A 26466-nucleotide genomic window follows, 5' to 3' on the forward strand; every position below is an offset into this window, starting at 1 on the left:
AATGCCTTTGTAAGCCAAATTCCTGTCCACCTCAATTTGTCACAGGGTTCAGAAACCCAGACATTCTTCATTAGTGAAAAAGACAAGGTCAAGGTAAGTAATGTGAAAGGCAGGATCCATAAAGATGGAGCTTAGTTCCTAATTCTACATAAAAGGAAATGGACTGTGACTTCCCTGGTAGCACAGTGGTTAAGACTCCACGGTCCCAATGCAGGGGGCCTGGGTTTGCTTCCTGGTCAGGGAACTAGATCCCACATGAATTGCCACAACTAAGAGCCCGCATGCCTCAACTAAGGAGCCCGCCTGCTGCAACTAAGACCCGGCACAACCAAATAAATAAATAAAATATTTTTAAAAATAGGGACTTCCCTGGTGGCGCAGTGGTTAAGAATCCGCCTGCTAATGCAGGGGACACAGGTTGGATCCCTGGTCCAGGAAAATCCCACGTGCCGCGGAGCAACTAAGCCCGTACGCCACAACTACTGAGCTCTCGTGCCACAACTACTGAAGCCCGTGCGCTTAGAGCCCGTGCTCCACAACAGAAGCCACCAAAATGAGAAGCACACATACTGCAACAAAGAGTAGCCCCCGCTCGCAGCAACTAGAGAAAGCCCACATGCAGCAACGAAGACCCAACGCAGCTAAAAATAAATAAATACAATAAATAAAATTTTTAAAATATATATATATTTAAAAAAAAGGAAATGGACTGAAGCTATGGCCCAGTTATAGGTACACTGCTTCCCCCTAAATAGTAGCAAGAACCATTATCATAAGAGGTGTTTCAACCCCAGTTATACATGTGTATCCTTGGAATTCATGCAAGTGCGCTGGAGAAATAGGGATGTTCCAAGGGTAACCTAGAAAGTTAAAATTGACCAGCCCCTGACTAGCCACACTGAGAGACTAATTTTCTACTTAAACCCACAGTCTTGATCTGCTGCCAATAATTCAAACCCCTCATAACATGGTAGGCTAGATTACTTACGAGCAAAATATTGCCAAGGTGAGTAGGTGCTTCCGAAGTCGACGGATCTTTCCAAGACCCAAAGATCAGGGCGAGGAGAATTTGCAAATTTGATTAAAATATAGGCCACCTGGAAAAGCTGATAAAGCAAAGGACACACAGTTACTCAAGCCGCCGCATCTGTCCACACCCTCCATCATCTCTATATGATGCTGGTTCCCAAGGCAACACATCTAGCCACACCTCTCCCAAGATCCAGATCCCATTTCTAGCTGCCTACTGGACATCTCTAATTGGATGCAGCATCTCAAGCTTATCATGCTCAAAACCAAAATAATCATTTGTTCTCTTTCCACCAAATCTATACATTAATCTTCGTCACATCTTAATCATTATACCCTTGAGTTTCAACCAGCCTACACAGCACCTTCAAGTCTGTACATTCAGAGAAGTCTGATGTCAAACAACAATCATCGTGGGCTAAGCTCTTCCAGGAGCAAGAGCCGGTAGTACAGCCCTGAGCGTCTCCCGTGAGTGACACAGCCCTGGTTCCAGATCTTGGAGAGCTCACGGCTGCAGAACTGAGACCTGAGCGGCTGCTTGGTAGAGGGTAGCACCTCCTTCTCCTGTGCCATCTCCACTCACCCCCTCTTTTCCTGATTTCTCTCCCTCTTACTGATTTTCTTGTTCATCCTCATCACTCTTTGCCCACGGCCAGGACAATGCAAACGTATGGGAGACATGAAGTGCGGCTTTGGTCCAGTTTCTTCCCTCCCGCTCTTGAATCCCAGTATGCCTCCATGATGGACCCCAGGAGTCCCTGCAGTCCACTCCCACCCCCTTCCCTCAAAACTTATATCTGGCTTGACTTGTGAACCCTGAGAGTCTATATGCTTAGCAAAGTGCCTAGTATGAGTTTATTGTTCATGACAATGAACATGGGTGTTAAACAAATCTGCTAACATGTTAAGAACTGGGGATTATCCCCACACCCCCACTCCCCAACCGCAAGGAAGAGATTCCACAGTGACTTTCAGAAGAAGACTCTGCCACCTTATTAACTAGCCCAGTAGAGCCATTTGAACAATGAGCTCATCTAGTTAGAGAGAGAGGCAGTACTCAGACCCTGTGGGATCCTTTTAATTCTTAGGGAAAAAAAAATAACGGATTTTCATCTGTATATTTTTCACATACAATAGTATGGTAAGAGTCATACATATATATATATGTATATATATATATATATATATATATACATATATATATATATTTTTTTTTTTTTTTGCGGTACACGGGCCTCTCACTGTTGTGGCCTCTCCCGTTGCAGAGCACAGGCTCCAGACGCGCAGGCTCAGCGGCCATGGCTCACGGGCCCAGCCGCTCCACGGCATGTGGGATCTTCCCGGACTGGGGCACGAACCCGTGTCCCCTGCATCGGCAAGCAGACTCTCAACCACTGCGCCACCAGGGAAGCCCCCATATATATTTTTTAAAGTCTCAGAGCTACTACTTGATTATGAATGTTCCCAACTCGACACTAGAAGCCAAAATCTCTAGGGCAATTGTTCTCAAATTTTAGTCTCAAGATACCTTTACATTTTTAAAAATTATGGACGACTTTCAAAAGCTTTTCCTTACGTGGGCTATGTCTATTAATTAAGAAATGCCATATTAAAAATTAAGGCTGAGAAATGTTTAAAATACATCTTACTAATTCATTTAAAATAATAAACCATTACATTTTAACATAAATACCATATTTTATGAAAAAAAATACTATATTTTCCAAAACATAAAAATTATAGTGAGAAGAGTGGCTTTGATTTACATTTTTAAAATCTCTTTCAATGTCTCCCTTCATAGAAAACAGCTGGATTCTCATAGCCACTTCTTCAGTTTGTTGTAATAACGTTGTTTGGTTTGAAGTATTTGAAGAAAATCTGGCCTCCCATAGATCTGTAATAGGAAAAAGGACCTAAGAGCTTGTGGACCTCCTGAAAGGTCTTGGGAACCCCATGGGTTCTCAACCGCACTTTGAGAACCACTGATCTTGGTCACAGAGATTATCCTTTGCTCTAAGAAGCCCCTTTGCTTACTTCTCTGTGGAAGGAAGAATTGTCACACCAATTACTGAAAACCCTAAGTTCAGCCAGTTTTGTCTCAAACACTTGCTCTTTGATCTTGAAAAATCTGCTTCCCTGGGTTCAGATTAACACTCTCAGATTTTCTACCCATCCTTGGAAAAAAATGATCCAACCTCATGTAAAGTAGCAGGATACAAAATTAATGTACAGAAATCTCTTGCATTCCTATACACTAATGACAAAAAATTTGAAAGAGAAATTAAGGAAACACTCCCATTTACCATTGCAACAAAGAGAATAAAATACCTAGGAATAAACTCACCTAAGTAGACAAAAGACCTGTATGCAGAAAACTATAAGACACTGATGAAAGAAATTAAAGATGATACAAACAGATGGAGAGATATACCATGTTCTTGGATTGGAAGAATCAACATTGTAAAAATGACTGTACTATCCAAGAAAATCTACAGAGTCAATGCATCCCTATCAAACTACCAATGGCATTTTTCACAGAACTAGAACAAAAAATTTCACAATTTGTATGGAAACACAAAAGGCCCCGAATAGCCAAAGCAATCTTGAGAAAGAAAAATGGAGCTGGAGGAATCAGGCTCCCTGACTTCAGACTATACTACAAAGCTACAACAATCAAGACAGTATGGTAGTGGCACAAAAACAGAAATATAGATAAATGGAACAGGATAGAAAGCCCAGAGATAAACCCACGCACATATGGTCACCTTATCTTTGATAAAGGAGGCAAGAATATACAATGGAGAAAAGACAGTCTCTTCAATAAGTGGTACTGAGAAAACTGGACAGCTACATGTAAAAGAATGAAATTAGAACACTTCCTAACACCATACACAAAAATAAACTCAGAATGGATTAAAGATCTAAATGTAAGACCAGACACTATAAAACTCAGAGGAAAACATAGGCAGAACACTCTATGACATAAATCAGAGCAAGATCCTTTTTGACCCACCTCCTAGAGAAATGGAAATAAAAGCAAAAATAAACAAATGGGACCTAATGAAACTTAAAAGCTTTGCACAGCAAAGGAAACTATAAACAAGATGAAAAGACAACCTTCAGAATGGGAGAAAATATTTGCAAATGAAGCAACTGACAAAGGATTAATCTCCAAAATACACAAGCAGCTCATGCAGCTTAATATCAAAAAAACAAACAACCCAATCCAAAAATGGGCAGAAGACCTAAATAGACATTTCTCCAAAGAAGATATACAGTTTGCCAACAAACACATGAAAAGATGCTCAACATCACTGATCATTAGACAAATGCAAATCAAAACCACAATGAGGTATCACCTCCACTGGTCAGAATGGCCATCATCAAAAAGTCTACAAACAATAAATGCTGGAGAGGGTGTGGAGAAAAGGGAACCCTTTTGCACTGTTGGTGGGAATGTAAATTGATACAGCCACTATGGAGAACAGTACGGAGGTTCCTTAAAAAACTAAAAATAGAACTACCATATGACCCAGCAATCACACTACTGGGCATATACCATGAGAAAACCATAATTCAGAAAGAGACATGCACCACAATGTTCATTGCAGCACTATTTACAATAGCCAGGACATGGAAGCAACCCAAGTGTCCATCGACAGATGAATGGAGAAAGAAGATGTGGCACATATATACAATGGAATATTACTCAGCCATAAAAGGAAACGAAATTGAGTTATTTGTAGTGAGGTGGATGGACCCGGAGTCTGTCATACAGAGTGAAGTAATACAGAGTGAAGTAAGTCAGAAAGAGAAAAACAAACACGGTATACTAACACATATATATGAAATCTAAAAAAAAAAAAAAAAACTTTCTGATGAACCTAGGGGCAGGACAGGAATAAAGACACAGACATAGAGAATGGACTTGAGGACACAGGGAGGGGGAAGGGTAAGCTGGGACGAAGGGACGAAGTGAGAGAGTAGCATTGACATATATACACTACTAAATGTAAAATAGCTAGTGGGAAGCAGCTGCATAGCACAAGGAGGTCTGCTCGGTGCTTTGTGACCACCTAGAGGGGTGGGATAGGGAGAGTGGGAGGGAGACGTGAGAGGGAGGGGAGATGGGGATACATGCATACGTATAGCTGATTCACTTTGTTATACAGCAGAAACTAACACAACATTGTAAAGCAATTATACTCCAATAAAGATGCTAAAAAAAAAAAAAGCTAGTTAGGAATTGTAAGGTACTCTGAAAACCATAAAGCAATATCTAAAGGAAGGAGAAATAATTTCCAGAATACATGTACTATTATTACATAGTGAAGGAATTCATAGGAAATCCAAGAACTCCCAGTTTAGAAAATCAGAACAAATATATTTCCCTAAAGACTGCACATCTCTCTTAGACCACATCAAAATAAGACTGCTTTTAGATATGTAAGAGAGAATACAAATGAAACATTTTTGGGCTTCCCTGGTGGCGCAGTGGTTGAGAGTCCGCCTGCCGATGCAGGGGACACGGGTTCGTGCCCCCGTCTGGGAAGATCCCACATGCCGCGGAGCGGCTGGGTCCGTGAGCCATGGCTGCTGAGCCTGCGCGTCCGGAGCCTGTGCTCTGCAACGGGAGAGGCCACAACAGTGAGAGGCCCACGTACCGCAAAAAAAAAAAAAAAAACATTTTTGGATACAGGAATCATTTAAAACATTCTTAATCTCTTCCATCAAAATCCTATCATCATAGCATGTCCCCTAAAAACCCTGTTTATTTAATAGTGTGTGACCTAATGGTTACTATGTTTTAGGTACTATGTCAAGCACCTCAGAAACATTCTCACAATGAAAGTGGGATTTTATTAACCCCACTTTACCGATGAGGAATGTGTGACTTCGAGAGCTGAAATAATGTGTCCACATCTTGCGGGTGTAAAAGTCCACCACCTTTGTATATTCCACTCCCTGATCATTAGCAATGCCACTGAACCTGACAGATACTTAACATTTAACCTGTTTCATCCTGGGGAAAATAACTGTCAAAGAAGTTCTAAACATCATTATTTCCAAATATGCTAAAAGTCCATTACAGGGAGCCCGGAGGTAGGGAGCTATGTGATAATACATCTCGATGGTCATTTGAGCGCGTTGGTTTCTAAAGCTGCACTTTCTGCTAGTACAAATCCCCATAAATGAAATAGCCTTGGTAGCTCAGAGGGCACCTCTCTTTGTTTTGTTTCATCCTGTCTGAGATAACATGTGATCCCTTTAAGGCAGCACATCAGTTAAAAATCCCACATCTAGCAGCAAGGGGAGGCATGCCACAGTGTGTCCCCTCTGCATGTTACATCAACCTGCCACCCGGACCTAATTTAATAAGCTCTGGGATTCCACCAACTCATCTTCCAGCACCTACCAGACAGGACTTTCCACTCCAAAATGCTTCCCTCCCATTTTCGTCTTAGGAGCTTGATTCTGAGATTCCTCAGCACAGGATTACGTGCCCTGACACTGGGAGGCTGCCTTTCATTCTTGCTGAGCCCATCTGCACCGACAGACCCCGTTTCTCTCTCCCTACCACTGTGGTGCAACTTGCAGTGGCTTCTTACCAAGCACCCCAGCTCTGCAGCCAACCTCCCCTCGATGTATAGATTCAAAATGGTGCTGAGAGGCGGCCTCCGGAGCGGGTTCACAGGGGGTTCACGCATGTTAAACCAACAGGTATGGATTTATTCTCTTCTACTTGATAATTTTAAATGCTGTGCCTCCTAAATGGCTCCTTCTGTTAAACCCCTGTTATCGGTTACTTATGTTTGCTCTGTGATCACTCAACATACTTCAAAGCACGCCTGAGTGACCCTTGAGACGCATGGATGTAAATTAGGGCCCTTTACGAAACAAGAGAGCACCGGGCAGTGGAGTCACTAGAGGCAGAAAAGCAAAGGCCAAGCTGTGCATTTTCGGAGAAATAACGTTTGGGAGTTAAGGTAAGGAAGGAAAAGTGACCGAGAAGGATTGAGTTGTCATCCTCTCTCCACATGCTTCTGAAACAAGCTAAAGATGGCTTGACCTTTGCTGATGAGCATTTAGATGGAGGTACAAAGTAGCCTTTTAAATAATGTTTTAATGAAGCAGATAATAGTCATAAAAGGTGCAGCAAGAGGCACTTTGACTTCAAAAGCCTTCAGGGGGAGCAGGTGAGACAAGCCAGCCCTTTCTGTTCCTCATGATCGTCATGCTGAAGCCTCTGAGATTCCAGCTCCTACAGCCCAGCGTCTGTCTCATTCCATGGCCTTCCCAGATGCAGGTAGTAGCTGTTCAATAAATGCCATGAATGAATGGATGAATATTAAAGTTGTGCAGTCACCACCGAGTTTGGGAAGTGGGCTCCAGTTAGCACCGTTGGGTGCCGTGCTCGGCAGTGGACTGCTAACGGCAGAGGAGAATCAACTCCTGGTGGCAAACCTTTGCTCTGCCACCCATCAGCCATGTGACTCTATCACTGAAGCATTTTGCGACTTTATTTCCTCGTGCATAAAATAATAACATAAAACAATCAAAAAAGATATTTAAGTACATAGGTGAGGGACAGTAGTATCCACTTCATAGAAATCTTACATCCTCCATCTAAAAGAGCACTTACTATGCTCTGTGGCATACATGTGTTTTCATGTGTCATTTCCACTAGACTGACATCTTTGTGTCTCAATCACTCCTGTTTCCTCAGAGTAGATGCTTAATAAATGTCATTGAATTGCAATGAAATTTAATAAATGGGACATGTGAAACTGCAAAATATTATGCACATGTATTTAAAGTCACATCCAAAATTAGCTTCTTACTCAACTAACCAGCACTCTCTCCTCCAAAAGAGTCTAAGTTATAATGTGAAATAAATCTATTATCATAGCCTTACAATTTGATAAACATACTGTTCCACAATGCAGTGTTTCCTGATTTGCTTCTTCCAACTTATTATTTGGCCTAATTTTCAAACCTATAGGAAAGCTCAAAGCACAGTACAATGAATATCCCTACACTTTTCGCTTAGATTCACCAAATGTTAACATTTTGCCACGTTCGTACTTTCTCTCTCTCTCTCTGTCTACACAACACACACACACCTTTTTTTAACCTTTGAATGCAAGTTTCAGACATCATTATGCTTCAACCCTAAATATTTCACCAGGTACCTCCCAAGAACACGGACATTTCTTCTACATAAACTCAACATGTTGATGCCTAGGAACTTTTACCATTCATACAAAAATCTTACATAACACGCTGTACATATTAGAATTACCCTGATTCTCTTAATACTGCCCATTGCATTTTTCCAATCCGGGATGCAATTAAGGGTTATATATAGCATTTACTTGCCAAGTCTCTTGTCTCCCTTAATCTAGAGCAGTCCTCCCACGATTTTTCTTTCCTGACATTGGCATCTTTCCATAACAGAATGTTCCCCCATCTGAATGTGTTTGATTATTTTCTCATCATCTGATTCAGGGTAAACATTTTGGCAGGATTACTACCCATGGGACATCCTCTTCTCATGGCATCATGCCAGGGAGCACGCGATGCCAGGTTGTCCTGTTATCAGTGTTGCTGTGTTTGATCACTTGCTTGAGAAGATGTATGCCAGATTTCCCCTTTACAAAGTTATCTTTCTACCTTTGTCATTAATAAGTAACCCATGGAGAGACATTTTGAAACACTTATTTTTATTAACTAAATTACAAACGTTCCTACTATCCATGTAAACATACAAATAAGAGTTAAGAAAAATAAGTCCCAAGATACAGAATCAAACAGTTATAGTTCCTTTAAGGCTGATGCCCATTTGAAAAACTTATCTAATGAGCTAATTTTATAAAAACTTTTTAAAATATTTATTTATTTATTTGGTTGCACTGGGTCTTAGTTGCAGGCTGCCTCCTTAGTTGCGGCATGCGAACTCTTAGTTGCAGCATGCATGTGGGATCTAGTTCCCTGACCAGGGATTGAACCCGGGCCCCCCCGCATTGGGAGCGCAGAGTCTTAACCACTGCACCGCCAGGGAAGTCCCTATAGAAACTTTTTAATTGAGAAGGAACTATGCAGGTCAAGTGGAATTAAACTCCATTTTCGTAAACTTTTGTGAAAACTTCTTATAAAATGAAGTACAATCCTCATTAAACGATCAAGGCCAGTGATGAAAATATGACTCAGCTGGCCTGAAAAAGGATCCTTTTAATCCTGGTGCGAAGAGCACATCGGCCAATGGCTTGGCGAGGGCATTTCTTTCTTTCGGGTTTATCATCACCCTGTCCTATAAAACCCAGAACTTGGCACCATCGAAAAGAGAGTGCTTAGGAGGAAAGTCACCGTGTCCTTCACGTCCTCTAACTGTTTCCCAAAAGCACCTGCTCACCGTTGAGGGAAGGTCGATCATTCCAGAAACTTACAGGAAGGGACTCAAGAGGTCCCAGGTCAATCTCTCACCCAGGGTAAGAACCTTCACGCTAGAATCTCCTTTTGAGAGGAAAGGAGACCCACTGCATTGCTAAGTTTGGGTCACTACACGTTTCCTCGCTGTCCTGGAAACTTTTCCTCATAATTCCCCCACCTACCCTTTGGGGTAGCACAGATTTCTACCATTTATCCCACATGACAGCCTGCCCAGAATTTAAATACCAACACCACATCTCCCTAGGTTCTTTTTAATGAACTAAGATGCAAGTCAGCAGGAGGCAAGGATTAGGGTAGGAACTGGAAAGGGGAAGAGAATTAAAGTATCTCACTTCCTCATTAAAAATAACTACAATAACCTGAGAAATAAAAATCCTGAACCAAAATCGAGTCTAAAGTGTTGGATCACTCCAATAACTTGGAAACTGACAAGCCTGCTATTTTTTAATGGAAGATTTCAAGAAAAAAATCAAAAGACAAGGAGAAGGTGAAACATTTGCATCTGTATTTTATGACTGATGAATTCTTAACTCTGGAGGAAAAAAGAGATTGAAGACATATAGCATGGTTTTCGGTCCTTGTGGACGTTATTATTCCCCAAGTAGACTCAAAGGGCAGAGCTTGAAACTAACATATGTTACTCAAGAGCATTTTATCCACAACTAACAATTTACCGATAGATTTGGTGGTGATTTTAAATAAGTTGAAGCCCATTGGAATCCGAGAACTGAGCTCAATTTCACAATAAAGTCCAATATTTTATCCAACGCTTTACAGCTACGCTCAACTGTCAGGGAATTTTTTTTTTTTGTCCAGGACCTGATTCTCCCTATAAAACTCACTTGCCCTCATTCACGCTTTTTTTTTTCTAATTTATAATAAAATTGGGTATGACATTTACTTCACTCACTGAACTGATAAACAGCCTAAGAATTTGTCTGACAAACTATACAGGACAAGGGAAATGATAATCTTGTTCTTCCAAGGCAAAGAGATTTAACTCACTCAACTTTCGTCACGAGCAAACCAAGTTATCTAATTCCTCCTTTAATCTATCTAAATTTTTTTAACTCAACAACTCCTAAAAAATATATTGATTTCTACAGGGGACTCACACTTGATAAAGTTCAGCAAAGTATTGCTCAATGATGATTTACCCTAAATCAGATTCTAAATGATGTTATTTCTCATCATTTTTCATAACTGAGTCCACATCCTTCATAATGTTCCAGTCCTCCTCGTGGCCAATATCTTTCCGCCTAAAGGGTATTCTCCTTTCTAGCCTGCACTGGTAATGGTCCTTTCCTAATTTCAGTCACATCTCTTCCTTTCTCCCTGGGACATCTTTCCTGAGATTTAGCATCCATGGCTAAATCTGAGTGCTACCTAAAGCTAAAATTTTCCTTTTGGCTGTGTTTCCATTGCTCTTATTAATGGCAGGGCACTTCGGAGACCTTTTTGACAATAGCTGTGCGTATCTGTAAAGCATAAGGCTGGTCACTTAAACTGACTCAGCACAGTCATTTTTATTAGCCAGCTTTTCTTTTTTTTGGAATGAGGTTTAGGCTGAAGCGTGGTTTCAAATCAGCTGGGCTATAGATTAAATATTCGTCTTAGAACTTGTCCTTTGGCCAAAAGATGTCCTTACTTTCTGAACACTAAATCCCCTAGCGTGGCAGTTCTCCAAATGGATGGTATCACCATCTGGGGTATTTTATTGGTTGTCACAATAACAAACCCAAATAAGGAGAGAGACCATGCACCTGAAGAGGCATCAACCTCCACCCTGAAGAAGATCACTGCCGGTTCTGGGTAAGGAGGCTGGAGAAAGGGCCCTGTTGGAGGTTTTGTCTTTTGTAGGTTGGACTTCTGAGGATCCAAATGCCTTTCCCACCTTATGAATCCACCTTTAGAAGCTGAAAATGCCAGTTTTTCCAGCTCTCCTGGCAGGTAAGGCAGCACGGGTACCTGACCCAGGCTCAGTGAATTGGATGTCTCCTGCCGAGATTTTGCATCTAGAGCAAATGATACAAAAAGGCAGGGACACTGAAGAATTGTTTCTAGAAGCAACAAATATGGCAGCCCCCTCTGGCTTCTGGGGACAGTGGTTGACCCCAGCAGGGACATACTGAGTCCAGAATCCGGGCTGACTGTGACATCGCCATGCAGCAACCAGCATTCAGCCACAGCTCTGTCCTCGCAGAGGGACCTGTGATTCTGACTGAGCTGCCTCCTTTGCTTCTGCCCACTTCCTGAACCTGATTCTCTACGATCCTTAGATCCTCACCCACTACCCCACGTCCTCTCCTTCCACCCTCAAAGGCGACTTTTTCTCTTTCACCAGTAAAATTAGAACGATCTAAAAGGAATCCCTTGCCTGCCCATCCCAAATCCATGAGCACTTTTGCATCTGCACATCCTCCTCCCTTCCCGCTGGACCAATGGCACAGGAGCCTCCTCCCTCTGCGCTCTGGATCTCATTCCCCTCCTGCCTTCTCCTGGATCCTTCCCATCAGCTTTTATCTTAGGTATTTATTTTTTAATTAAAGTACAGTTGACTTACAATATTCTATTAGTTTCAGGTGTACAACATAATGATTCAATACTTTTATAGATTATATTCCTTATAAAGTTATTACAAAATATTGGCTATATTCCCTATGTTGCACCTTACACCTTTGATTGTTATTTATTTTATACCCAGTAGTTTGTATCTCTTAATCCCCTTTTCCTATCTTGCCCCTACCCCACCCCCTTCCCAACGGTAACCACTAGTTTATTCTCTGTATATGTGAATCTGTTTCTATTTAATTATATTCACTCGTTTCATTTTTTAGACTCCAACTATTAGTGAAAACATAAAGTATTTGTCTTTCTCTGTCTGACTTATCTCACTAAGCATAATACCCTCCAGCCATCAGCTTTCAACTGACTCTTCCATCCGAAGTCAAGAAAATTCCTCTCCCTCCATCCAAACCCTCCTCTAGGTCCACCTCCCTCCTTCTTCCCGCTGCAGCCACACTTCAGCAAAGGGTGGAGTGTCCCCCTTCCTCACCTCTCCTCTAGTGCACCCAGAGTTCAGTTCTCAGCCTCCTCTCACCTCACTCCACGCTATTTCCATCCTACACCACTGACTCCCGATTTATACCTGTAGCACAGACTTCTCACATAAGCTTCGGACCCAACAGCCTAGTTACTGTCCACGTGAGATACCTCACCACCACCTCAACTCAATGTGACCCAACTGAAGCCTCATCCTGGCCCTCTGGAGCCGCTGATTCCTGTGGAAACTGTAGGTCTCAATGCAGCTTGCCCCCCTTCAGGGAGATATCTGTGTTTGATGCTTCCTGGAACACTGTACGTTTCCTTTAAAACACCCATCCCAGGAGTGATTAAATAAATACTCCCGGCTCAAGTGCACACGGCCTGCAAATACAGGATGTGAGCTTGATTATCCTGCCCACTCACGAACTGCAGCAGGAACACTCTGCTACAGGTGGCTGTAGGCCAGGCCAGGGCCCGCGCTTGGGCTGCATCAGGGTGGTGCTGGCAGTCAGCCAAAGCCCTAAGGACTGCACTTACTTGGTGAAAAACGGGATGCTCAAAGTCACTTTCACTGTGTTAAAAAGGTGCACCCCCAGCTGAACTCTCGGATCTGGACATGAGACGGCCTCCTGTGTCCCAAATGCTCCCACTTAATGCTCTGGCTCCCGCAAGGACCCCGGGCAGGCATCCTTCATAGCAGGGCGAATGGGAGGCCTGAGTATGAAGGGTCAGAGTGGGGTGGGTGAGGGACTGTGGCTGGGCAGCGGAGAGCAATGTGGCCAGGCTGACGGGCATCAGGAGAACTGGAGAGTCCTGTGTCTGGCTCAGAATCAGTGGGGAACCAGATGACCTTGGGTGAGTGAGCTGAACTTTGAGCCTCAGTTTCCTGAAATCCAGCTCCTCCGGGCAAGACACTGTTAGGAACTAGGGCAGGGATTCAAGCCCGCCCCAGAGAGGATGAGAAGTGGAACACGAGCCAGGGAAGTGGGCAGGGCAGCCAGACAGATCATCCACCGCAGGTGGGTTAAACGGAAGAACTGGGCTAATCAGCTCCAGGCACGCCTGGTGGGCAGGGGCGCGGCACACACCCGCTCTGCCCACTGGTGGAGAAGGGGACTGACGTGGGAAAAACACCTTAAGTGCCAGCAGGAACCATCCCACTAAAAGCAATCTGGCCACCTCGCCAGGAATGAGGTCTGGATCTGAAGATGGTAGACGGGGGTGAGCGGCCAGGCTCCGGAAAGGAGAGTCTGGAGCTGGAGGGTGTGTGGAGCCCCAAAGTTCCATCATCCAAATGCCACACAATGGCCTGCCCACCCCCTCACTTCCTGGGGGGTCCACTTCTGCCCCTCCCCCACTCTCTTACTCCCTGGTCTTTCTTCCCCAATCTGGGACCCCTTTTCTCCCCATACCCCAGAAGCTACACAGAGTGGGGAGGATTATACCATAAGGTTTATACCACCCGTCTTGCAAATGTGGAATACGACACTATTATAACACTAGGGACTAAGCGGGTTTTAAGGCATAGCTTAGAGCTCCTTATTTATAAATTTTTCTGGGAAAAAAAATGCAAAATAAGTTCTAAATATCTGATGTAACTTTTGGTGCACCTCATTTACACCCATATATGACTCCCCCAGGCAATATTCTATTAAATAAAATCAACGTGAAAGACAATCTAACTAATGACCATACAAATACCAACCATGTAGTGGTGAGAAGCAAGGAAATAGATACACAGACACCATCAATGAATCTTCATAACATGAACATAACATGGCCAGTGTTGGGGCCAGAATATCTCGCTCCAGGCTCTGAGCTGTGCAATCCGGGCGATTCCCTTCATCTTTTCATGCCTTGGTACCCTCATGTGTAAAAAGAAATAATAATAGTACTTAAAGTGGGAGTGTTTGAAAGGGCCCAATAAAAGGCATCCCTCTTCCTTATCTGGCTCAGAACCAATTGAGAAGTAAGACAAAGGAAGAAGGGCAATGGGGACAAAATATCGCCTTTATTTCTGGTGAAGCTTATATTGGAGGACACAGGTTGTGTCTGCTAATGGTGACCGCCAGGTGAGATGTCCCGGGCCGGTGGCCCATGTGTCTCAGGCAGGAGAAGCAGAGAAGGGCATATGCCTGCCTCTGGACACCTGCTCTCAAGGGACAGGACAGAGCCGTGCATGACCAGCTCCTGATTCACACTCACCACCCAGAAGAGGGGCCAGATAGAGGCTGGCAGCGTGACCCAGGTGGAGGGAGGAATGTCGGTGACCACGCCCCACAGAGGGCTTGTGTGAGGAGTAAAAGAGCCGATGCCCGCATTGCACTCAGCGCAGAGCCCGGCACACGTGAGGACCTACCCCGTGGAAGTGAGCGCATCTTAAGGGCACAAGTGTGCTTCAGATTAAGTAGCAAAGATGTTAGAACAGATGCTTGCGAAGGGCCATGGAAGAGGAGTGGGAATTGAGGATGACGGGGGAGATAGAAGAATAAAGCACGAGAGGGGCACAGTTCATAACACGCTGTGCGCTCACCTCCAAGTGGGAACCATATCTCTAAAATCCTCCAACAACTGCTTCCCAAGGAGATAAGACAATACAAACCTAAATGGAACATCAGTCTTTAGTCATCACAAAATATATATTGCCTCCTGTCCTGGTCAAGTGACTTGGCGAAAATCCCAAGGAACCATTCGAAATGTCCACGAGCACCTTGCGCCCTGGTTCCAGGCTGGCAGCGGGAGTGGCCTCTTGTTCGGGAGGCGGGGAGATGCCCTGACCGGGGTCATCCTTATAAATGCAGACACCAGCGTGCACAGGCACCCTAGAAGGAATTGTTTTCTTGTGGTTTGGGCCGCCAGTAATGGAGAGGGGTTTTTTCTCTTCATTCCCACTGGCTAAGACACGTGGGTCCCTTCACTGCCAGACTTGCAAGGAAAGAAAGCTGATTCCACTTGAACTGCAATTCAACTAATGGGCCCCAGGGAATAAATCCGCCCCAAATCCGGGAAAACACTCCGAGCTTGAAACTGTCCATTTGGACAGCTCGATCCCGCTCCTGCCTTACAGCTCCATGACCTTGTAACCTCTGGCACCTTCCTTTCTCGGTGTTCCTCTCAGGGTGGCAAGACCTTTCCATGAGCCAAGCCTGCGACTGGTCACTTCTTGAAACTGCTGGTGTGGGTGGGAGGGCACAAAGGCCTGAGGATGGGCACGTGGGATCATCTCATCAACAGAATCAAAGTTTCTGTTCAGGGACTTCTAAAAGGAAATCCTTGCTTTTTTCTCCCCCATTCCAGGAAATCAATGAGGGAAGCTCTGTGCACCCGCCTTTTGCTTTACAGTTAAGGACTTGAAAATGCTTAGAGAGTCACAGTCATTAGAATGGAGCCCGGTCCACTGGAGTGGGCTGGTTGCGTTGCAATGGCAACACCAAAATCTCAGCGGTTCAGAACTACACATCTGTTTGCATCTCGTCCGTGTGACATGTCTCTTGAGGGTGGACCCTGCTCCATGTCCTCCCCACACAGGGACACAAACCAATGGAGTCCGTATGTCTGGAACGCCACTGAGGCAGGAAGGGAATGTGGTATGTCATGACCAAGGCTGGTCCTGCCGCCAAACTTTCCTTCAAAGACACGGGCAGGTGCGGCCCTGTCTTGAGCCTGGAAGAAGAACTGGGGGGCTTCCCTGGTGGCGCAGTGGTTGAGAGTCCGCCTGCCGATGCAGGGGACATGGGTTCGTGCCCCGGTCCGGGAAGATCCCACATGCCGCAGAGCGGCTGGGCCCGTGAGCCATGGCCGCTGAGCCTGCGCGTCCGGAGCCTGTGCTCCGCAACGGGAGAGGCCACAACAGTGAGAGGCCCGCGTACTGCAAAAAAATAAAAAAAGAAGAACTGGGAATCCTGCTGAGCCAGGAACACAGAGGTGCTGACGCTGAGAGGACCCTGGTTCAGGCCAATTTGGCCCTGCTGTTCCTGCTAAGTCGGAAATTAATGGTGGTGGAGGTTGAGATTTCAAAGGGGTTGGGTTCTTTCTTTTATCACCCAGGCTACTTACACTGGCCATAGAGGATGACAGTGGCTGAGAGAAGACAAGATCAATTCTGGACATTCGGCCAAACTAGGGGCAAAATGTCACTGCTGCACCCTCAGACTTAGGTGTGCATTAGAAGCACCTGGGGCTGTGCCACAGTGAAGATTCCCAGGCTACAATTCGAGACCTTCCAGTTCAGTAGGTCTGCAGTGAGGCCTAGAAGCAAGGCCAGCTGTACAATTTGCAGAGCTCAGAGCAAAATGAAAATACAGGGGTCCTTGGTTAAAGGCAGGAAAAAAGTGCTTTTAAAGGTACTAAGATATGCTTTTTCCTTTCTTCCACAGTTCCTCTCTTGACCTATCATGGTAACTTTTATTTGCTATTTAATGTTGCACTCCTTTGGGCAAGGGTGAATGCAGACCCGCACAGGGACCACTCTGCCACTGGCTGTGCACACGCCAGGAACCCCTCCCGACCGCTGCTAGGTGGACGTGACGCACCGTGCCCTGGTCAAGGGCGAGGTCAATCTCCCCTTCCCTCCCCTTCTCATGGGCCCACCGCCCAACTCACACAGACAGACGATCCCCAAGGGATTGGAACCTCCACACTGGGATGAGCTTGGTACCTGGATGCAGGATGGACAAGAGGCTCCTCCCTGTCAAGTCGCCCATTGCTCTTCTAGCTTGGGATGGAGATAGCTCCGCCCTGCCCCTCCTCCTCACGGTGTGCATGTAGCCAGCCTTCCCTGCACCTGCTCCCAGACCCCAGCCACAGGGTGGCAGGGTGGGGTCAGGGAAGAAGAGGATTGGAGGAATTGAGGCACCAGGACTTGGGGGAGCAGGTGGCCTAGAACCTGTCTGGGAGGCAGGATGGCCCATGAGCCAGCACACACTCCGTGACGGACTGGACTTCACTTACAAAACACAAACTCAAACATAAAGTTATTAAGGATTTCAAGACGGCATTAAGCCCCAAGCTTGGGTCCCCCTTCTTAGCACAGGGATTCAAGGACCAACTCTGAGAAGCACTGACTTAAAGACAGACCGACCCAGTTGAAGCAGGTAATCAAGACAGGTCCCAGCACCCAGGAGAGGGATAAAAGGGTTGCAACTCTGAGAGCTGGTGCCGCTCCAGGCAGGAAGTCTCCCCGTGTTCTAGAATTAGATCTCAGGGTCCCAGCCACAGACTACACGCGCTCACATAACTGATGAAAGAGAAGGAGACTCTCAAGATCCAGACAGATCATCGTGGTGAACTCGTAGGGTAACCAGCCACTCTGGTTTGCCTGGGACTGTCCTGGTTTTAGTAACAAAAATCCTGCATCCCAGAAAAGCCCTTAGTCTCCAGCAAAGTGGGACGGCTGGTCACGTTATGACCAGGCCTAGTACTGACCCAACGAACTCCTTTTTATCTTTGAAAGACCAGTGGAAAGGCTGCTGCCTTGTGAAATCTTCCCCACACCCCCCAAGCAGAGGTCGTAGCTCGCTCCATGGTGGTTACACTTCTCAGGGTGCACGCTGATTCTGCATTCGTGCATTTGACTCCCCAAGAAGCACATGAAATCCCAGAATTTTATGTGCATATACCGGAGTGAGCCTGTCATAAATGCCAGGGAAGGAGAAGAGAGGTGGAGACGACCCCGTTGCTAAGGTGTGACGTGGGGACCTGATGTTAGTGGGGCCCCAGGACAGCTCAAGGCCAACCAAGTGCAGTCCCCGAGCTAGAAACCCGGGCTCCTCCGCTTTGCTCGCTGGCCTGCGGCTCAGTCCACAACCTGAAGCTCTGTCTGCTGGGATTAGTGCCCCAAGATTGAGGAAATGCAGGGCCACAAAACAGGAAAACGGAGCAGGAGGCTACAGTCACAGGAAGAAGAGGGAGAGGTGACACCTGTGAGAAGGATTCGTCAAGTCGAATTATTACAATAATCGTAAGGAGGAGGGAGAGAAAAACTAGCATTTGTTGAGGATTTATGATGTGCCGGGTACTAATGCCTCTGTGTTTCAGTAGCCTTTACAATAACCCTAGTGTTTTGGTACTAATATTCTCTCTACTTCATAGATGCAGAAACTAAAGTTTGCAGAAGACGCGGAACGTGTTTACGGTCACAGAGAGTCGGTGACAAAGCCAGGACTCAGACCCACGTCTGATTCCAAAGCCCAGGCTGGTATGCAGTTAGCTGTGCAGGCAGCCACAGGGCCTGACGGGGCCAAAGGAGGAGTGCGGGACTTTCTTCAAGGAGTCATTCCTCCCTGGTTGTCCTGCAGAGACAGAAGTTGCTGCCCAGCCTGATTTTCTGACCCTGTGTGTACCGTGCCCAAGAAAGCCAGCAACAGGAGGAGCACAAACAGTTACCTGGCTGTGAGGATGTCTGCCCCCGTCTCCAGGTCTGTGTGTCCCTAGCATAGTGTCTGTTATCACTGGCGATGGGAGGCTTTGCCCCCCGCCCCGGACCTCATCTTCTCCACTGCCCGCCCTGCTTCTGGCTCAGCCTACGCCCTGCTCTTCACTCCCCAGGGAGGCCGGCTGACGAGCAGAGAGTCCTTCCGGCCCCTCCCTGCTCAGAGTGTGGCCCCCAGGCCAGGAGCCAGGCATCACCGGGAGCATCTCAGAAATGCAGAATCTAGAGGCACGCCTGCAACTTCTGAGTCAGACCTGTCATTTGAAGAGATGATTCAGACGTACACTCAAGTCGAGAGGCACTGGCCCAGCCCACAAAATATATCCTTTTTCCATCAGGCGCACATTGCCAGCGCTGTTCTCTCTCCTGTGGAAACCCAGTCTCAAGTGAGTTTTAAGTCAATGTATTACCTCTCCCAACAGCATTAGCCTTTTAACAGCTTTATCCTCAGTGAAAGGAATTCCAGGGGTGGGTGGACAGGCTGCTCTACACCCTGAAATCACACCATGCCCACAGCCGCCAAACCAACCCCATAGAAAGCTGGCCCAGTTTTTCCAGCAATGGACCATGTCTTCTCCAGGCTATGATTGCAGACCCGTTTGGGGGACAAAATAAGTATTTCAGGTAGCCAAACTGCAAGCTAATGGTGCAAGTCTCTCTTCTCTAGGATATGTCGAGCACGAAATTTCAGCAGAGAACATGCTTTAGTAAATAAGCTCCAACTGTTCTCCAAAGTAAGCAATAACTCTTAGCAAGAGTAGCAATGATGGTAGGAAGAGGTACAACGTGAGCGAGAAGGGGTCTTTTGAAAGAATGCCTTGAGGAGGTGTTATGAGTCATGATATGCACGCTTAGGATAAATCCCTATATGTTTACAAGTGAACCCTCTCTCAGCTGTCAACACACACATTACTATCCTACTGTCACTGGAAACATTTAGGGGCAAAAGAAAAAATATTGGGGAATGAAATAGTACAATAGCTAATGAGGCCTTATAATTAAAGGATATATTTGCTCAAGGGAAAACGAACATATCACATCAGTTCTGAGAGGAAATAGCTTAGTAAAAGCAGGTTCTTTGTCAGTTACGTATTGTAAAAGGAAAATTATAACCTGGCGCGCTCTTCAGACAGCATTTAATGCTTGGTCATTCTGCTTGACAAAGCTTCTCTGTGACAATCCACTTAAAAAGAAGAAGAATTGAAAACTGAACCTTAGCCAGCTTGCAAAGTCCGAGTGTTTTCTATAGAATCTCACTGTACTTCTCAAAGTGACTCAGAAATATCATAAACACTATAAAATAAGAAATGCTTCTATGTGAATATACAAATCTTTCAGGCTTAGAATAATCATGAAGTCAGGTAAAATACATCTTGACAGTTTATTCTAAGTGTTAACCAAATGTATGACTGGAATGAAAACAGTGATCATATTTTTTTTACTGTTTCATCAATATACTGCTTGTCTTCATCTACATCCCATTTTGTTTAAGAAAAAAGGGTTGGGAGGGATTTAGAACCCTAAATCCTAAAGGATGTACAGAAAACAGCAATATGAAATTACCCAAGAGCAAAAACAAACAAACAAAAGGAGTGAAAGGAAAATGATCAATAGTGATGAAATCTTGAGCCCACAGTGAAGTTTGCACACAAAATACGGGTCATGAAGTTCTATACACTTGCACAGTGTAGCCATAAATTTGCTTTTAGTAGCCAATATAAATAGGGAAACAGGATCCCAGTGTCCATATGTTTTGTTTAGTTTTGTTTTTTAATGCCCCCAAAGAAGCACAATTATTTCAGGGACTAAAGGGATTTCTCAAATGGATCTTCTTAGGGGAACACTCTGGAAGGTGATGGACAACATCCTGAGAGAGGGACATGGTTCTAACCAAACACACCCCACCCCCACCCCCCGCCCAGGGGCCATAGAGGTTCATAGAACTGGAGCAGGGACAGAACGGGAGCATCACGTGCAACATATCACACAGCACCTAAGGTCGGCTTTGCAGCCAGACTGCACAGGTGCCAACCCTGTGTCTACTGAGTGCTCACCTGTGACCATTAGTCATAGGGTCAGGAGGCTACAGAACATCCCTGAGCTCCTGTTTCCTCTTCTAGGAAACAGGAACCTACCCTACAAGGTTGTAGTGAGGATGAAGTGAGTTAATACTTGAAAAGTGCTTAGAACGGTTTCCAGCATAGGAAGGATGTTAGCATTAAATTCACATGATAGCTGCCATAGAACTTAACGTTCTCAATTCTAAATTATTCATCTTGTGAAGCAAGGTGTTATTCCTGTTGCTTCATCTTGTGAAGCAGATGTTGAAGAATTTTCTAAGACTCATAAGCGGATCTACCACAGGGAAAAGGGCAACAGACCTTCTTACCACCTATTTTTTCTAAACGTTTCAATGAATACTCTAAATGTAAGTGACCAAAAATCCAACTTTTTCATTATGTCTTCAGTACGCTCCAAATTGCAAGGGATAAATATTTTACTATCTGTTGCATAGGTATGGCTTTTGGTGTATGAGGGACATGTGTACACTGGACAGATATAGTAAGGAACTCTCTGGACACTCATTCATTCATACATTAAACATACATTCAGTGAGTTATTTCTGTGTACCAGGCATTCTCTATAGGAAGGAACACAATACTGTTCCTTATTTCATGGTCATAATTCAACTGAGCCCTCTCCCTCTCTTCCTCTTTCTCTCTCTCTCTCTCTCTCTCTCTCTCTCTCTCTCTCTCTCACACACACACACACACACACACACACACACACACACACACACACACTTACATTATATGTACTTTCTAAAAATTTACAGTTAGTCACCTCCTCAATAATTCCCTTTCATTCTTTCAGAGATGACAACTGGGGGGATTTTGGTCACTTTCAACCGGTCAAAAAGCATCCTTCGAAAGTCAGAGCGCTGGTGTCACTAGAGCCCCAGCGGGAGACGGAGGACCTACTAGAATGAAGTACTTGAGGAGACTTTCATAAAGCAGCTTTCTACGAAGGAGTGAGCAGGGGTGACAGCTAAGAGCATCTGAGCGCCGCTCCCACCCTGGACCTGAAGGGCAAGGACAGGAAGCTGAGACACAGCTGTTGCTGTAGGAGCCAAGCGACTCAGTAGAAGCACTGAGATCCTGCAGTGGGTGGGGCACAGACACCCCAGCCTCACTCTCCTCCTGCCCTCGAGCTGAGCACGTGCGTGCACATCCCACTGGCCAGACTCTGCCAGACGCCCAAGGGCAGGGACAATATAGATTCTGCCCGTGAAGGTCAGCTGCTTCGGGCACTGAGCAGGGCGGAGGGTGGCTGGAGGGAGGGGAGGGAGACCATCCCGGTCACAGGGGGACTCGAGGCTACAGTCTTAGACAATTAGCAAACACACCTTGACCTGCGTAACCAAGTCTGAGCCAGAGAAGAGACTCGTGGTCACAGAAAGGAGAAGCAGACTTTTCAGGGACAGCATCAATAACGCTGAAGAAAAATGACAGTTCACGGTCTAGAGCAGCGCTGCTCAGAGTGTGGTCCATGGACTGCTTGTGACTCATCCACAGTGAAACAGGGACAGAAACCAAGAGTGAGCACTGAGAAACCTTCATAACAATCGGAAAGAACAAGTTGGCATCGATTGAATCTGATTTTATTAAATGAGGCTTATATTTTGTATGTCTTTAGACTTTATTTTTCAATTCATTTTTCTAAGAATTTGTTTTTATTGTATTTTACAAAGGTACTGGTCTGTGACAGCTTAGAAATGTTTTTTTTTAAAAAATGGGTCCCTTGTAACAGACGGTTTGAGGAGCCCTGGTCTAAGCAGTGCTTCTCGAATCTTCATGTGCCCTTGGATTGGGCGGTGGTTTTTGCAGCCTTGGGGAGAGTAGGGGGCTCACACGGATGGAGGAAGTGACAAGAGAAGGGAGGAGAGCAGAATCTAGGGCTGAGTGGAGGCTGGCTGGGAGAGTAATAAAAGGAGTTCAAACCATAGCAACCTAGCAACGGGGACAAGCCGGGCAGCCCGGGCAACTTGTCAAACCCACCTGTCCTAAACACCAGACGCTTCCAGGTCCAGCCCTGCCCAGGCCGCGCAGAGCTGGGGAGATACCCTCGCCCTGAAACACAGGGATTTGCAAAATGGCTGCGCTCTACCCAGTCTCCCTGCCCTGGCCTCCCTCCGCAGTAAGGAGGCTGGACTCTGCTTTCCTTGTGGTCCACCTGACCTCAGCCAGGCCCTGGGCTCTGCTCTCTCACCCTGATGCTACCTGCCCCCTGGCTCCACCCACCTGCATCCTCTGATAGAGACACCAGCCTGATTTCGTGCTGCTGGGCCCCCCCAGATGGTGGTGAAGCAGGACGAGGTCCCGAAGCAGGAGGAGGGCGCTGCGTCTCCCCGCCCCTGGTGTGCCCCCTCCATCTCGCTGGAGCTCCTGGGACACCGTGTGCTTAGAACCGGCCATGCGGGGACGGCGAGAGGCTGCTGGGCCAGGGTGATTGCGAGAGACAGGGGAAAGACCCCAATGTTCATTCCGGTTATTCCGCAATGTTGAGCAACTGTAAAGGTAAACATGCAATCTCATCGCTCAGAGTGCTTAAAGTATACGGCACAGAGCTCGTCATGCATGATGTGCTGAATCGGGAAATTCCTACACTGCAGGACATTGCCGTTAGTGGTCTGAGAGTTAAAGAGAGGAGTGCAAACAGCACGGGAGCTTGCTGTTGAGTTAGGGAGACAAAGGAGCGAGCATGAAGCATCTCATGTGCAGGCTGCATGCCAAGGAGACCTCGCAAGGAAGAGCGGCAGGAACTTCGGGATGGGATGGGGGCATGTAAAGCCAGGCCCCTCTGGTCTGGAGGGAGCTGCAGAGGTCCCAGGAGGTAGGATGTCCATGCTGCCCACGTCGTGAGGCCTTAGGAGGCTGGGCCAGTGGGTACGGCTGGAGTCAGGCAGGGAGCCTGGTCCTGGTGGAGCCCTAACCCTCCCACCTGGCTCCTCGGGCCACAACTCTGGGGCTGGGAGGGGTGGCCGGGGACACGCACAGCACCCCTCCTGAAGGCGGGCAGGAAAACCAGGTGGTGGTTTGATTTGGGTCTAGTTTTTCTCTAAAGGAAGGAAATGCAATGGAAGAACGGAAAGTGAAAAGCACAGAAACAGGACTAGGGAAAGGAGAGGCTTCGGGAAGAAAAGAGTAAAGGAAAATGTCTCGTGGCACAGGAAGGCTCCAGGGCCACCAGCGGAAAGAGGGGCAGAGGCTCTGGTGCGGGCCCTGGAGGACAGCGGGCAGAGGAGGGAAGGCGCCAGGGCCAGGGATGCCCCGAGACGTTACGTTTAATACAAGCTCTCGTTGGAACCCTTGCGAAGAATTCATGAAATTCAGTTTTTCCTTATATATGCTTGCCATTAATAGTAATAGGAAAACTGCCATGATTTAAAGCTAAAATATGCCTGAAATCACGAAAGTTTCGCAAGGGAAGAAACAGTTTTCAAGACTAGCTAAAGAATAAAAGAGGCTCTTTTTAAAAAAATTCCATTTACTGGGCATTTCTCTGATTCTGTTGGCATTTAAAGATCTCTAGCAGGCCAACCTCATTGAGGGATGAAATGATCATATCTGGGGGATGGAGGGCATCAGGAAAGCTCTAAGTAAGCTTTTCCATCAATACCTCCAATCCCACCGGGAATAACTGTGCCTATTGCCCTCTCTGTATTGAATTCTTCTTCTTTCCCCCAAAGGAGAGATTTTCCCAATCGTCTTTACTGTCTTTCTAACGCTAAAAGTAATACATGTTCAGTGAAAAAAATACAGATATAATAGCTAACATGGACTGAGTTCTCATAGTGCGTGAGGCATAATTTTAAGAGCTTTTCTGTATGACCTTATTAATTCCTCACAATCCTATGAGGGTGGTTCTAGATTCATCCCCACATCTCAGATGAAGAAACTGACCCCGAGACATTAACTAAGAGGGCCCAGTGTCACACAGCTCGAAAGTTCTGGAGCCAGATTTGTACCTATGTAATAACCCAGAGCCATGCATCTGAATCACACTGTAAAACAGATTCACAGAAGAAAGTAAAAATCAATAATTGCTCCATCCAGAAAAAGCACTCAGCATTTTCGATTCCCTCTTTCCTGACTTTTTGCTTTGCTTATACACACAAAGAAAAGGAAATCATACCACGCTATATATACAGCTTACATATAGTTTGCTTTTTTTCCTTCACACTATAGCACGAACATACGTCAGATCAACAAAGACCCCCTCTGTGGCATCCTTCCAATGGTTGCCAGTTAATCCATTCAATGAATCAGTCCCCTTTTACTGGACGTGAGATGGTTTCCCACGTTATATAATTATAAACAATGCTCCCAAGAATATCTTTGCTCAAACATTTTAAGCACTTATTTCATTATTTCCTTAGGATAAATTCCTAGAAGTACTAATTCCATGGCAAACGTAGATAATAATTTTTTAAGATGCAAACATTCTGGGAAGACGTAACATCAGTACTGAGCTTCCAGAACTTTACTGTGAATATATTTATAGATCCTTCACTCACTTGGAAGAGATAAGGCAGTGTAAGCTTATTGGAAGCCTAGAAAAGGAGAGAAGGAGGGGTGTCAACGACAATTTCTCTAAGTAATGATAGTACTAGTCTATGTCTGCCTAGTGCTTCACAAGGATCAAAGCACATTCACTAACACTGTTCACAAGCATCTCCAGCCATAGCAGGGAGTCCTCCCCACACACACGGGGGAGGGCCTGCCAGCACACTCCAGCCTGCCCGGGTTCTATGCCTCAGTCAGTCTCTTCTCCACCCTGACCACCCCGCTGGGGCCAAAGGCTGGCACGGCAGCCTGGGTCCTTCCCAAGAAACCAAGTGGCTCTCCTTCTGGTCAATTCCCAGTTCCACAGAACTCAATACCGGTGCCTTGGCGTTCCATCTTCCTCCTATCTTCTTAACTGCATGGCCAGTCCTCAAAGAAAGAGGATTAACCTTTTCTAGAAGGTACCAAGGGCTTTGTTTCTGTTTATTTTTCTCTCGGCAGCATAAGCCATGATCCAGGGAGTTTTCAAGAAATGAACCCCGGTGCATGTTTGCCATCTAGCTCTTTGAGAGACGAATTTGATGGGGGCCGACCCACAGCCGGGGGGCTACCCCCTCTAGTGCCTCTTCCTGGACTGCAGACCTCACCCTCCCATGGGAGGCCAAACCCTGGTTATCACCCTTCCTGACAAGAAAGATCCCTCTGACCACTCTGCAGTGGCCTTAATCCTGGCACACAGCTGAACACCAGAGTTACAATGGTGTGAGACTCAGGGTGACCTGGTAAGAGTCCCAAGAGGTCACTGTGACCTCTGTTTAGCACTTTATCATATTAACATATATTCATAGAGAAATTCCAGTAGAAAAATGTTGCTGCTTTCCAGTACAATTCCTATCCCTGCTTCTGATTCTTGGTTTTATGTTGTCTGACTACAGCCTACTGAAT

At 45.8% G+C, this 26466-nt stretch overlaps 1 protein-coding gene across 3 annotated transcripts in view; it reads right to left on the reverse strand.

Moving 5' to 3' along the window:
- Positions 1-26466, reverse strand: part of LAMA3 (laminin subunit alpha 3) — a 241421-nt gene that overhangs the window by 186334 nt on the left and 28621 nt on the right. For 2 of the 3 annotated variants that reach the window (XM_082853207.1, XM_082853208.1), the window contains exon 3: positions 989-1106. In XM_082853207.1, coding sequence (XP_082709333.1) covers positions 989-1106 — 118 coding nt within the window. Of the gene's footprint in view, positions 1-988; positions 1107-8332; positions 8700-26466 lie in introns of those variants that run through there. The other variant, XM_082853209.1, reaches the window with a different exon arrangement.

This window comes from Leucopleurus acutus (assembly GCF_964270905.1).
Source record: "Leucopleurus acutus genome assembly, chromosome: 13".
Taxonomy (NCBI): Eukaryota; Metazoa; Chordata; class Mammalia; order Artiodactyla; family Delphinidae; genus Leucopleurus; species Leucopleurus acutus.